Source organism: Saccostrea cucullata, unplaced genomic scaffold (genome assembly GCF_032062105.1).
Source record: "Saccostrea cucullata isolate Sc308-1 unplaced genomic scaffold, CSIRO_AGI_Scuc_v1 ctg405, whole genome shotgun sequence".
Taxonomy (NCBI): domain Eukaryota; kingdom Metazoa; phylum Mollusca; class Bivalvia; order Ostreida; family Ostreidae; genus Saccostrea; species Saccostrea cuccullata.
The window spans coordinates 147,291-161,087 of NW_026930562.1; the positions used below are offsets into that span (position 1 = coordinate 147,291).

Genomic DNA, 13,797 nt, shown 5'->3' on the forward strand with positions numbered 1-13,797 from the left:
GTGTTTCATAGATGTAATCAAAAGATTTATTACAGAAAACTGAATGGAAGTTGTTTGTGCAATCAATAAACTGAAATATATATGTTTGGCACAATTAAGTTCTGCTTATTCCTGTCATATAAATTTTATCATCTTTTCATGTACACATTTTCAAGTGTTAAGGACAAAACACATGTCACAGCTATTGTTGCTATCATTGAACTGCAAAGCAATTTCTAGGTTGTCTATTAAGACAATTTCTTAATTTGGAATCTTTTCCTTCCCATGCCTTTGTGTATTGTGAGTTCACTTATTGGCTGATGGTGTGTGTCCCCATACTTTGCCTGTTTTGACTTTACTTATTGACTGATGATGTGTGTCCCCATACTTTTCCTGTTATGAGTTTACTTATTGACTGATGGTGTGTGTCCCCATACTTTGTCTGTTATGAGTTTACTTATTGGCTGATGGTGTGTGACCCCATACTTTGTCTGTTATGAGTTTACTTATTGGCTGATGGTATGTGACCCCATACTTTGCCTGTTATGAGTTTACCTATTGGCTTATGGTGTGTGTCCCCATACTTTGTCTGTTATGAGTTTACTTATTGGCTGCTGATGTGTGACCCCATACTTTGTCTGTTATGAGTTTGCTTATTGGCTGCTGATGTGTGACCCCATACTTTGTCTGTTATGAGTTTACTTATTGGCTGATGGTGAGTGTCCCCATACTTTGTCTGTTATTAGTTTACTTATTGGCTGCTGATGTGTGACCCCATACTTTGTCTGTTATGAGTTTATTTATTGGCTGATGGTGTGTAGCTGATGGTGTGCGTCCCCACACTTTGTCTGTTATGAGTTTACTTATTGGCTGTTTAGTTTATAAGCTAATTCCTGTGTTTTACAGATATCTGGACAAGAAATGGATAAAGATAGTCGAGGCTGGGCTAGTGGCAGTGGTATCTGCTGCAGTAGCCTTCGGGTTGATGGTTGGAGTCAACGAATGTACAGACAAAGCCCCATTTGACAGCCATGCTGTCACAGCTTCCGTAAGTGGTACTCTATAAGATGTGCAGACAATTTACTAATAAAACTACTCTGATTCACTAGCAGAAATATTTAAAGATGACACATTGTATTGTCTTTTTGGGAATAATGCAAACTGATTAAGTATGAAATATGATACAAGTTTGTTATTTTCAGGTGTATTGTTCAGATAAGAGTCATAACAGTTTATCCACGCTATTTCTTACAACACCGGAAGGTTGTCTGAAGGCACTGCTTCACGATCCATTTGGTAAGATAAATATACACCTCACCCACCCACCTAAACAAAGGGAGAGGTTTTTTTTAAGTTGCAAGAACTTGTAACCAATCCCATTGAATAAATTATACAATAGAATATGTTCAAAACAAAACAAAGTCTATTTTGTGTTTCTATGACTTAGAATGAATTCAGGGTCATTGTCATTTTCAGAAATTTCTCCTTGGAGGAGAATTATAAGTTTATATTAAACTTTTAAAAAAAATGTTTTTGTTCTAAGAATGTGCCTTGAACTTGATTCAAGATCACTTTAACTTTCAAGATCTGGCATTAAATATAAAAGAAACATGAGTACATGCAAGTAATTTCAGCTGCAAGAAAGTTACAAATCTTATCCAGAAAATTATTTCAAACTGTCAAGAGATAAGTATTCAGCCTTTTGTTGAACTCATACATGTAAATCTCAAGTTAGAAAATTAGTAAAATATGTTCATTCAATCTCATGATTCCTTATTAATTAAGATATATTGTACCTAAAGGATTGTTTACCTTGATTTTCAAAGAAGCCCAGTTGATACATGTAAATATTTCTAGTAGAGAGCCATGGCTTGAGATACCCTGTGTATATTTCTTGTAGAGATGCACGGTCCGGTCAGTTTGGTGGCCTTTATCCTGGTCTTCTTCTTACTGGGGGTCTGGACCTATGGCCTGAGTGTGTCCAGTGGTGTCTTTATCCCCTGTCTGGCTATCGGCGCCGCCTGGGGGAGACTGGTCGGTATAGGGGTGGCCAACATGATGCCAGAAAATCCCAACCTGGTAAGTACAGATGTCTCTGGCTTAGCTGACAGTTTGAATGCAGCACTTTCATGACTTTGAGGTGTTTTCTCTTTGTGGGATGGCTTGTCCACCTTTCATTCAAAATACAGAGTTCTCAAGATATATCTTGCATATGAAGATATCAGTATAATTGTAAATATAAAGTTAGAAGGGATATCAAGGTTACATGGATGATTTTCTGATCATGTACCAAGTACTCACATCTTTATTGAGATTATTAACCTATATTAAACCCTATCAATGTCTACTCTTGTGCTGTAATTACGTAAAATTTGATTAGCATTTAGAGAATAGATTAAAGGAACAAATGTTTTTTCGTACTGATAATTTATTTAATATGTCGGCTGTTTCCCCTGTATTTTCCCCTTAATTTACCGGTATTTGGCGCAGGTGACTATATACATATTTTGAATCTTTATTAATTTGTAAAAATATATTTTTTTTAACCTTTAAAGTGGAAATTGAGTCACATTTTTATGTAACTCCAATTTCACCGTAACTAAATAAAGATAATAAACCATTAATAAATGATCTTTGTGGAAAATAAATCATCAAAGTTTTCTAAAAATTAGAAATTTAAAGAGAGGAGAATGATTTTATAGCTGGTAATGGGTCAAATATAGCATACACAGTATACTGGTGTAGATGCATGTCGCTCATCACTGTATATACAAGGACAGTGAATACATTTAAGCTACATTTTATGATGAGTTATTCAGTTATTTGGGTACTTTTTGAAATTTGTAAAATTTCTAAAATTTCTACCTCCAACCTCAAATTATTTAGCGAGTATTTGCTTAAAAAAATTATTTAGGATCTTTACTAGTTTTAACGGAAGTGTGCTTTGAGGCACATTTTCAATTCTAATACACTGTATATAGATGATACACATACATCTTATCTAATCTTTAGCTTTTTTTACTTAAAAGAATTCATGCATAATAATGATTTTTTTTTCCTATTGCTTATCCCTGATATTGCAAAATTTTCATATTTCAAAACTGAATCTGCACATGATCGAATTAAAGTTAAGTTATTTAATATGAACTGTGAAAACATAGAATTTTTAAAATGACCTCTCTTAATTTGAAGACATTTTTAGCAAAAGAAGACTTCATTTTGAAAATCTAGAATATATCATTCATCAAATGATCCCTAAATCATACTTTTTTTTTACCAAAAATATATGATTTTGTGATCTGTAAGATCCTGTGTCAGATATTTTGTGGTTACTAGAAGACTGCTACTACTGTTTCTGTATTTTTCTGTATCATTTGCTATTGGTGACTCTTTACATACTTCGTATAACAGTAAAGGCGCTATTTCTGTTAGAAATATGATAGGATTGAATGCCACTGACTTTATCCCCTCTACCCAGATTTCTTGTCAGCAGGGAAGGCCATCTTTAAAGAAATGTTTGTTTGCCATCTCCCAAACAACTACTGTGAAATCACTCATTTTCGAGGGGGTTTAATTTTCGTGGTTTTCAAAGTATGAAGGGACCCATGAATTTATGTTGACCATGAAATGAAATTTTTCACATATATTACTACTGAACAATTCTCCAACCATGAAATCAAATCCCCATGAACTATTATATTTTCTCCAAACCACAAAAATTGACCCCTCGAAAATGTGATTTTACAGTACATGTACATGTACCTAATAATGGTTCCACTCAAAACATTCTTTTACCACGAGGAAATATTTTTAGCTCACCTGAGCTGAAAGCTCAAGTGAGCTTTTCTGATCACCCGGTGTCCGTCGTCCGTCCGTCCGTCTGTCTGTCCGTCCGTAATGTAAACTTTTCACATTTTCAACTTCTTCTCAAGAACCACTGGGCCAATTTTAACCAAACTTGGTACAAAGCATCCTTGGGTGAAGGGGAATTTAAATTGTTAAAATCAAGGGCCAAGACCCCTTCCAAGGGGAGATAATCAAGAAAATACGAAAATAATTAAAAAATCTTCTTCTCAAGAACCACTGGGCCAGAAAAGCTGAAATTTATGTGGAAGCATCCTGGGGTAGTGTAGATATTAAATTGTTAAAATTCTAGGGCGGGGCCACAATAGGGAATCCAAGTTTTACATAGAAATATATAGAACAAATCTTTAAAAATCTTCTTCTCAAGAACCACTGGGCCAGGAAAGCTGAAACTTATGTGGAAGCATCCTTGGGTAGTGTAGATATTAAATTGTAAAAAATCCAAGTTTAACATAGAAATATATAGAACAAATCTTTAAAAATCTTCTTCTCAAGAACCACTGGGCCAGGAAAGCTGAAACTTATGTGGGAGCATCCTTGGGTAGTGTAGATATTATATTGTTAAAATCATGACCCCCGGGGGTAGGGCGGGGCCACAATAGGGAATCCAAGTTTAACCTAGAAATATATAGAATAAATCTTTAAAAATTCAAGAACCACTTGGCCCCCATCCTTGGGTACATATTAACCATTGTAAAATTTTACAATAGAATCCAAATTTTACATAGAAATATATAGAACAAATCTTTTAAAAATCTTCTTTTCAAGAACCACTAGGCCAGGAAAGCTGAAACTTATGTGGAAGCAATGTAAATATTAAATTGTTAAAATCATGACCCCCCGGGGTAGGGCGGGGCCACAATAGGGAATCCAAGTTTTACATAGAAATATATAGAACAAATCTTTAAAAATCTTTTTCAAGAACCACTGGGCCAGGAAAGCTGAAACTTATGTGGAAATAGTTTTTAAATTGTTAATATCATGACTCCCGGTGGTAGGGCATGGCTACAATAGGGAATGCAAGTTTTACATAGAAATATATAGAAAAATCTTTAAAAATCTTCTCCTCAAGAACCACTGGGACAGGAAGGCTGAAACTTATATGGAAGCATCATGGGTAGTGTAGATATTAAATTGTTAAAATCAATAGGGCGGGGCCACAATAGAATCCAAGTTTTACATAGAGTTTATTGAACAAATCTTTTAAAATCTTCTTTTCAAGAACCACTTGGCCAGGAAAGCTGAAACTTATGTGGAAGCATCCTTGAGTAGTGTAGATTTTTAAATTGTTAAAATCATGACCCTCGGGCATAGGGCGGGGCCACAATGGGGAATCCAAGTTTTACATAGAAATATATATAGAACAAATCTTTTAAAAAGATCTGCATCACCCAAGTTACTCAGGTGAGCGATGTGGCCCATGGGCCTCTTGTTTTTTTAATTCTTTTTATTCCTTGATTTTCTCATACTATCAATAAGAATGTAGAAATTTTCTAGGGAGAATAATTTCCCCACCTACATATTAACCATTTGTTTTTAAAAACCTGGACTCCGGAGAGAGCAATTTAACAAATATTTTAAAGATGGCCTGAATGTAAGACTATGTGCAACCAACAGAAAAAAATTAGATTAGCATTCCACTCCCAATCAGATCATTTTTACTGGTTAGTGAATACATAGCTGCTCAAACAATTCGGTGATGTAAATTTATCTTGAAAAAGCCATTCAATTTTTTTTCCTGGTAACAAGATACTTAACTTGGGAAGCAGTTAATAAATCTTCAAGTATATGGGAGAAAAAATTATGAATGCTTGATACTGGAATATTAAAGCATGATATAGACTGGACAAGTACAGGAAACTAATGATGTAGAACTGTTTTATACTCCTGCCTTAAAAAGTAACAATGTTTATAATTCTAAATACTATAGAGGTTTATCTTAACGATGGCCAGATATTTAATAGATTAAACAAAACTTGTATAATGATTTACAAAACATAATAACTCTAGTTACTATACACATAAGGCTGCCAATAGCTCACTGATTAAGGTAAGAAAATACATGTTATGTGTGAGTTTTCTGCTTTGTTCATTTTCTGTTTGAATCAAAAGTACATGTAAAAATAAAACTATTATGCAAGTGGAAAATGCACAAGGAGAAAAACTTCTACATACTAAATAACACTAAAACTGGTTGCAAAAGTGTAAATGTTGCTTGACCATGATCAATAAAATGGCTGATTGTTTTTTGGGTTTTTTTTTTGCATGAAACTTGCTTATATATATAGTTACTAATTCTTCATTGAAAAAAATGGATGTTAAACAATATTAGCTAAACCAGTTAATGTTAGAAAGCAAAACAACTAATACTTTTACTTGGTGGATAAGTTAACCAAAAAAACTTGTTTAAGAGAATGATAGGTATATCTAGGGGGAGTTTATCAACCATGGTTTGTGTAATTGTGTGTATGTGCTTCTAGAACAATGTCATAAGCCCAATGGAAAAAGAAATGCTGTTTCTTGTTTCAGAAATGCTACCCTGTTTAAATGCATTGCTTTAATATATTGATGCCATCGTCTATATAGTGTTAGAATACCTTCTCCTCAAATTGGTACACTTGCTGCCAATATATTTGTTGTCTGCAGAATTAACTCCTAAAGATTATTCTGTATATTTATATCTCTTTCATCTGCGTATAGGTAAGTATATAATCTGCCTGAGTCTTTTTCATTATTACATTAAATGTGGTGTACATTTTTTAATTAAGTTGATTTTATTAGTTTATCCTGGAGAAGTTGAGATACCTTAGTTCAGTTATTTTTATTTTATTTTTATTTTGCAGTTATTCTATTAATAGTTTTGGGGAAATAAACTGAGGGTTTAAAAGGAATCACTTTTAGAAAGAATTAAATGCATTTATAGTTTTGATGTATACAATGTACATGTAAGATACTTTATTAGCAGCATGTAATGCACTTGGAAATTGCATTTATTTCAAATCTCACTTCATAATCTTCATGTATGTCTTTTTCTTAAGTAGTTCCAAATTCTTCAAAATGTATTTATAACATATGATTTACTCCAATTAAGTTATTTTGTATTAAATTATCAAAGTTTTAAAAGTATTAAAAACATATAATTATTTTTTTTAAATGCCTGCAATTTTGTAGTTTTATAAACAACTGATTTTTTTGTAGTTGTTATATTATGCAGAGACATGAATCAATTTTAGTTGTTCAAAATCTCTTGTGTTTTTGAATTAACATCCATTCTACATGTTCTATTTTTTTTTCTTACAATAGCAACTAGATGTGGGTAAGTTTGCCCTGATTGGTGCGGCCTGTCAGTTGGGCGGGATCCTGAGAACTACCATCAGTCTGACCGTCATTATCGTCGAGTGTACGGACGATATTTCATTTGGACTGCCCATCATGATTGTCCTCATGATTTCTAAGTGGGTTGGAGATTTCATCACCACTGTAAGTGATCGATAGAAATTTTTTTTTAATCTCTTGCCTCTTTAATGAGGATTAAACCATATTCAAAATACAATAATGTACACTAAATAATAAGTTCTGTGTATTGTTTTGATTTTATGAATTACATGTACTCCATTATCATGTAATGATATTTTCCATTTGCCAAGTTAAAGCACATGCCCAACAAACTTTATGGAGATCCATTTTAACATGGTTAATATGACATGTTGTCAATTTATTCTATATAGAAAATAATTCTGTGAAATCAAAACTTCTGTTCAGTTCACAGAAAAAAATGTTTCAGCATACATAGATAGCATTAATGCCGGTAAATTCCATGTGGAAACAGTATATGTTTTTTTTTGAATGGCAGGGTTTGTATGACATGAACGTTGAGGTGATGGGTCTCCCTACTCTACCGTTTGAGTGTCCGCCCCTGTGTGACGACCTCAGAGCAAGGTAAATTATTACTGGAGATATAAACTGTGAAATTTATAGCTATAAGTATTAAAATTAAGTCCTTGAAATTATCTTAGTTTGTGTAAATAAAATGAAATATATGCCACCTAATTTTTAGCTCTACTGGTCAGAGACCAGAAGAGCTTATGCGATAGTAATGCGTCCGTCGTCCGTCCGTCTGTCTGTCCGTCTGTCTGTCTGTCTGTAAACAATTTTTCAAAATGCTACTCCTCCTACAGTTTTGGTCCGATTTCAATATAACTTGGCACACAAGTAGACTACACTAAGATACATAATTCTGTGCATCGGTTTCTGATTTGGATGAACGGTGTTGCCGTGGTTACTAAAAATAGAAATTTCTGTGAAATACTTTCAAAATGCTACTCCTCCTACAGTTTTGGTCCGATTTCAGTATAACTTGGCACACAAGTAGATTACACTAAGATACATAATTCTGTGCATCGGTTTTTGATTTCGATGAACAGTGTTGCCGTGGTTACTATAAATAGAAATTTCTGTGAAATTCTTTCAAAATGCTACTCCTCCTACAGTTTTGGTCCGATTTCAATATAACTTGGCACACAAGTAGACTACACTAAGATACATAATTCTGTGCATCGGTTTTTGATTTCGATGAACGGTGTTGCCGTGGTTACTAGAAATAGAAATTTCTGTGAAATTCTTTCAAAATGCAACTCCTCCTACAGTTTTGATCCGATTTCAATATAACTTGGCACACAAGTAGACTACACTAAGATACATAATTCTTTGCATCGGTTTTTGATTTCGATGAACGGTGTTGCCATGGTTACTAAAAATAAAAATTTCTGTGAAATTCTTTCGAAATGCTACTCCTCCTACAGTTTTAATTCGATTTCAATATAACTTGGCACACAAGTTGACTACACTAAGATACATAATTCTGTGCATCCATTTTTTATTTCAATGAACGGTGTTGCCATGGTAACTAAAAATAGAAGTTTCTGAGAAATTCTTTTAAAATGCTTCTCCAACAGTTTTGGTCCGATTACAATATAATTTGGGACACAAGTAGACTATACTAAGATACATAATTCTGTGCATCAGTTTTTATTTTGATGAGTGGCAAGGATCATTTTTAGCTCTACTGGTCAGAGACCAGAAGAGCTTATGCGATAGTAATGTGTCCGTCGTCCGTCCGTCCGTCTGTCTGTCTGTCCGTCTGTCTGTAAACAATTTTTCAAATGCTACTCCTCCTACAGTTTTGGTCTGATTTCAATATTACTTGGCACACAAGTAGACTACACTAAGATACATGAAATAGTGCATCGGTTTTTGATTTCGATGAACGGTGTTGCCATGGTTACCAAAAATAGAATTTTCTGTGAAATTCCTTTAAAACGCTACTCCTCCTACAGTTCTGATTTGATTTCAGTATTACTTGGCACACAAGTAGACTACACTAAGATACATAAAATAGTGCATCGGTTTTTGATTTCGATGAACGGTGTTGCCGTGGTTACTAAATATAGAATTTTCTTTGAAATTCCTTTAAAACACTACTCCTCCTACAGTTTTGATTTGATTTCAATATTACTTGGCACACAAGTAGACTACACTAAGATACATAAAGTAGTGCATCGGTTTTTGATTTTGGTGAACGGTGTTGCCATGGTTACGAAAAATAGAATTTTCTTTGAAATTCCTTTAAAACGCTACTCCTCCTACAGTTTTGTTCTGATTTCAATATAACTTGGCACACAAGTAGACTACACTAAGATACATAATTCTGTATATTTGTTTTTGATTTCGATGAACGGTGTTGCAGTGGTTACTAAAAATAGAATTTTCTTTGAAATTCCTTTAAAACGCTACTCCTCCTACAGTTCTGATTTGATTTCAATATTACTTGGCACACAAGTAGACTACACTATTAAGATACATAAAATAGTGCATCGGTTTTTGATTTCGATGAACGGTGTTGCCATGGTTACTAAAAATAGAATTTTCTTTGAAATTCCTTTAAAACTCTACTCCTCCTACAGTTTTGATTTGATTTCAATATTACTTGGCACACAAGTAGACTACACTAAGATACTTAAAATAGTGCATCGGTTTTTGATTTCGGTGAACAGTGTTGCCATGGTTACTAAAAATAGAATTTTCTTTGAAATTCCTTTAAAACGCTACTCCTCCTACAGTTTTGGTCTGATTTCAATATTACTTGGCACACAAGTAGACTACACTAAGATACATAAAATAGTGCATAGGTTTTTGATTTCGATGAACAGTGTTGCCATGGTTACTAAAAATAGAATTTTCTTTGAAATTCCTTTAAAACGCTAGTCATCCTACAGTTTTGGTCTGATGGCAATTGCTTCTTTTCTCATCCTTTGTTATAAGTACAAACCAGTAGAGCTACAGTCTCGACAGAGACTTCTGGTTGTTAGTACCAAGATCATCTGATGATTTTGGTATGCATTATTTATGTGTACACACAATCATTGTAGTGATGTCATGAATGCTCCACTCGCCACTTTTAAAACAAAAGAAAAAGTGGCCAACATTTACAGGATGTTGAAGGAGGAGACATTTTGTGGATTTCCTGTCATTGAAGATGATCCTAGGGTTAATATGATTTATATTCTATCAGATTAATGATCAGTATTTTTATGGTTTATTTGTTACACCAAATGGTAATTTTTATGTATACGTAGTATGATTTTTGGAAAAGTTTCTCAAGACAGGAAAAATATATATTAAAAAATGTTTACCTGGTATGCATAGTTAACTTTGAGCACAATGATTATGACCTTTCATTTTCTAAGTGCATGTGCATTGAATGATTAAAAAAATGGTTTGTGTACAAACAAAAAATGTATCAATTTATTTATTTTCTTCATGACTGTTGTAGTCTCCAGGAAAAGGCAAGCTAAAGGGACTTATTCTTAGGAATCAGCTACTAGTTCTGCTGAAGAAAAAGGTGGGTTTTTCAGGTTACAGTTATAAACCATTTTGATTTATTACAAAGATATGAATTCAGGATTTTTAAAAAAAATATGCTTCAAGGATTGAAATGTATATCAAGGAACAGTACTTCTTCTTTCCATCATGGAAGTAAAGTGTGATTTTGCTTTAAAAAGAATTCTAACATTGATTGCTATCTGTACATTGTCAGATATTCTGTCCAGAAGGCCAGGTACCACCAAGAAACATAACCATCAAAGACTTCCGAGATTTCTATCCTGTGTATCTGAAAGTTTCTGTAAGTGTCCTTAAACCTAGCAATCTTTCTTTTCAAGTTTCAAAGTATTTTTTGTCTTATTTTCATTATACACATGTACATATATATATATATAAAGTATCTTTTATATATGTGAAGTCAGTAACAATGTAATGGTACAAAGTTATTGAAATAACTCTAAAGAACTTCAAAATATGTTAATATGAAATGATTTACGCTCTTATTTTCCTTTCCTAGGAAATAGAGCTATCAGAGGAGGAGATGACATATGTTATGGATCTGAAGCCGTACTATAACCCCTCCCCCTACACTGTGGAGCAGAAATTCTCACTGCCCCGTGTGTTCAACCTATTCAGGGGTCTTGGACTTCGACATCTCATTGTCACAGATGAAAATAATGTGGTAAGTTAAGGAATCTAGCAGTTGGATAGATAATTCCATGCACTTTCTATTGGTACAATAATCCAATGAATTGGGCATGGACAGATTCTGTGAGGATGATGTGGATATTTCATGTTCATGATCTTATTGAAAAAAATTGTGCAAGAAAATTGGCTTCTTTTATTGCATTTTATTGACATGCATTTTTATGTTTGAAAGCATGTAAAATATTTATATTTAACAGCCTGTGGGTATAGTGACAAGAAAAGACTTGGCTAAATTCCGAGTAGGGTCAAAAAGAGGACTTGTGAAAATTGAGCAGCTGAAAATCCAGGACAAGTGAGAGAAACAGTTCCATGACGGGAGTCTCTATGTAGCCATGTAGTGATGAACTGCAAACCTATATCTGACTTAGAGCTAGCTAAATCATGGTACTCTAGTGTTCATTGTTCTCAGGGGAACAGACACACAGATCTCCATACGCTGTGATTCCAGGGGCCGGTGGGGCATTGTCCATCGATCAGGATCTTCAGTTCTTGAAATAATTCTATAGGCTTAGTTTGTGAACAAAGCGATGTGTATTTTATACTACCTTTATCTATGCAATTATGGTGTTAAATTGTTCCTGTGTTTTTGTTATCGATGATTATGTTTTTCTATATTAATGTATTATGACGGCTTTGATGAACTACATTCCATGTTGTATATAGTATACAATTTACAATGTAGTGGGACAGATGCCCTTTTTTACTGCAACAGAGTAATATAATGTTAATTTTGTAATTTGATGCATTCCATAAAGGGTAATTATGACAGAGTACATGTGTATTTTATACTAGGCTGTGTCTGATGTTGAACATTTTTGGGAACTGGTTTCCCCAGAAAATCAAATAATCTACAACAAATATTCAGCAACTGCACTTGCATTGTCAGTGCAGCAAAGAAATTCTGTTTTTCTTGTGGTTGTTTGTTTTACACACTGGGTATTCTATTAATGCCATAGACAGTTTGTGCCAAACATTTTCATGTTTTTACCCAAGATGTAGATTTTTATTTCCCTGTTTTAGGTTGACATTTTATTGAATGAAAAGTTCTGTTTGGTTTTGTCTATTTCCATTATTTGCTTATAACTTTTCATTATTGGTTTAGAAAACCCATTTTAGCCAGAATTTGCAGGTGCTTATACATGTAACTGAATGGAGAAAACTGTACATTATATATAAATATATTATTGATGAAAAATTCGGCAAACATTTTTCAATTCTTCAGCATCAAAGTGTTTTCATCGACATTTGATTTATATCTTAATAATCAGTCAACATTTTCCTATGATGTGAATTTTTATTTACCAATGTGAATGCTTTAGGTTTACGCATAAATGTAGTCATGTGGCAGGGAACTGCGTGTCTATTGTCCAATCCATTATATTGAAGATTTGTTTAGTTTTGGAATACCTAGTCATTCAGTGTTAATTATTTTTAATATTGCAAATGTGGACACATTATGTTTTTCCAATTGATGAATTTTCCATTTTATACCAAGCTGTGATAACCTGTATTGCTGAGTCCCTTTACTGAACAAATTATCTACACAAGTCAATCCTATTTCAGTTGTTTTTTCCCCCTTATTGCTGGTATATTGCAAGAGTGGATATTTTAAAAAAAAAATAGAAAATTGTATCTTAATTACCTGAATTGGTATTTAAATCCATGTTTTTATACTTTAATAGAATTTTAACCAGATACAATATTGTACACTTCTACCAGGGATACCAATAATGATATGCATATTCAGCAGTTGAGAAAATTAAGATGCCCAAACAGCTGTAATTTTTAGTTGGTCAAATCTTAAATTTTACCCAAATTTGTTTTAGTTTTGGATTGATTAACTTCTTCAGAAAATGTATTGGTTAATTAAAAGTGATCCAGAGAATAGAGTTACTTGTGTTTTGAAGGGAATGTTAGTGTCATTATTTTAATGGCCCCCAAGTAAGAGAGTGTAGAAACATTGTTAAGTGTTGTCTGTAAACATGTTCACTAAATGGACCTTTTTAAAATACTTTAATTTTCAATTAAAATGTGCTCAGAAAGCTGGAGAAGGCTGTAAATTTAGACCTATACTTGGCACTTAGAGCCATTGAGGAGCGAGGGATCTTTTTTTTATGTCAACATCTACTGTCACATATGGTCTCATCCAAAGGACCAGTCTGCATGTCCCACAGTGGGATTTGAACCCATGACATAAGGATCAACTTTCTTCTCAAATGCTGTAGCACAGGACATAGTCTTTGTCCTTCATTTGAACAAACTTGAATCCTCTTCAACCAAGAGTGCTTTATTGCATTGGTCCAGTGGTTCTTCAAAAGAAGTCAAAAATGTGAGAAGGTGAAAGATGAACAGACAGATGGATGC

The 13,797-nt window shown here is 33.6% G+C and overlaps 1 protein-coding gene across 11 annotated transcripts in view; it reads left to right on the forward strand.

The window, feature by feature from the left end:
- Window positions 1-12,610, forward strand: part of LOC134229102 (H(+)/Cl(-) exchange transporter 7-like) — a 45,161-nt gene extending 32,551 nt beyond the window's left edge. For 9 of the 11 annotated variants that reach the window (XM_062710811.1, XM_062710813.1, XM_062710820.1 and 6 more), the window contains 11 exons: window positions 886-1,027; window positions 1,182-1,275; window positions 1,880-2,058; window positions 5,870-5,893; window positions 7,147-7,323; window positions 7,697-7,782; window positions 10,272-10,389; window positions 10,676-10,744; window positions 10,940-11,026; window positions 11,243-11,407; window positions 11,631-12,610. In XM_062710811.1, coding sequence (XP_062566795.1) covers window positions 886-1,027; window positions 1,182-1,275; window positions 1,880-2,058; window positions 5,870-5,893; window positions 7,147-7,323; window positions 7,697-7,782; window positions 10,272-10,389; window positions 10,676-10,744; window positions 10,940-11,026; window positions 11,243-11,407; window positions 11,631-11,729 — 1,240 coding nt within the window. In that variant the 3' untranslated portion in view covers window positions 11,730-12,610. The remainder of the gene's footprint in view (window positions 1-885; window positions 1,028-1,181; window positions 1,276-1,879; window positions 2,059-5,869; window positions 5,894-7,146; window positions 7,324-7,696; window positions 7,783-10,271; window positions 10,390-10,675; window positions 10,745-10,939; window positions 11,027-11,242; window positions 11,408-11,630) is intronic. The other 2 variants (XM_062710812.1, XM_062710821.1) reach the window with 1 other exon arrangement.
- The last annotated feature ends 1,187 nt before the right edge of the window (window positions 12,611-13,797 follow it).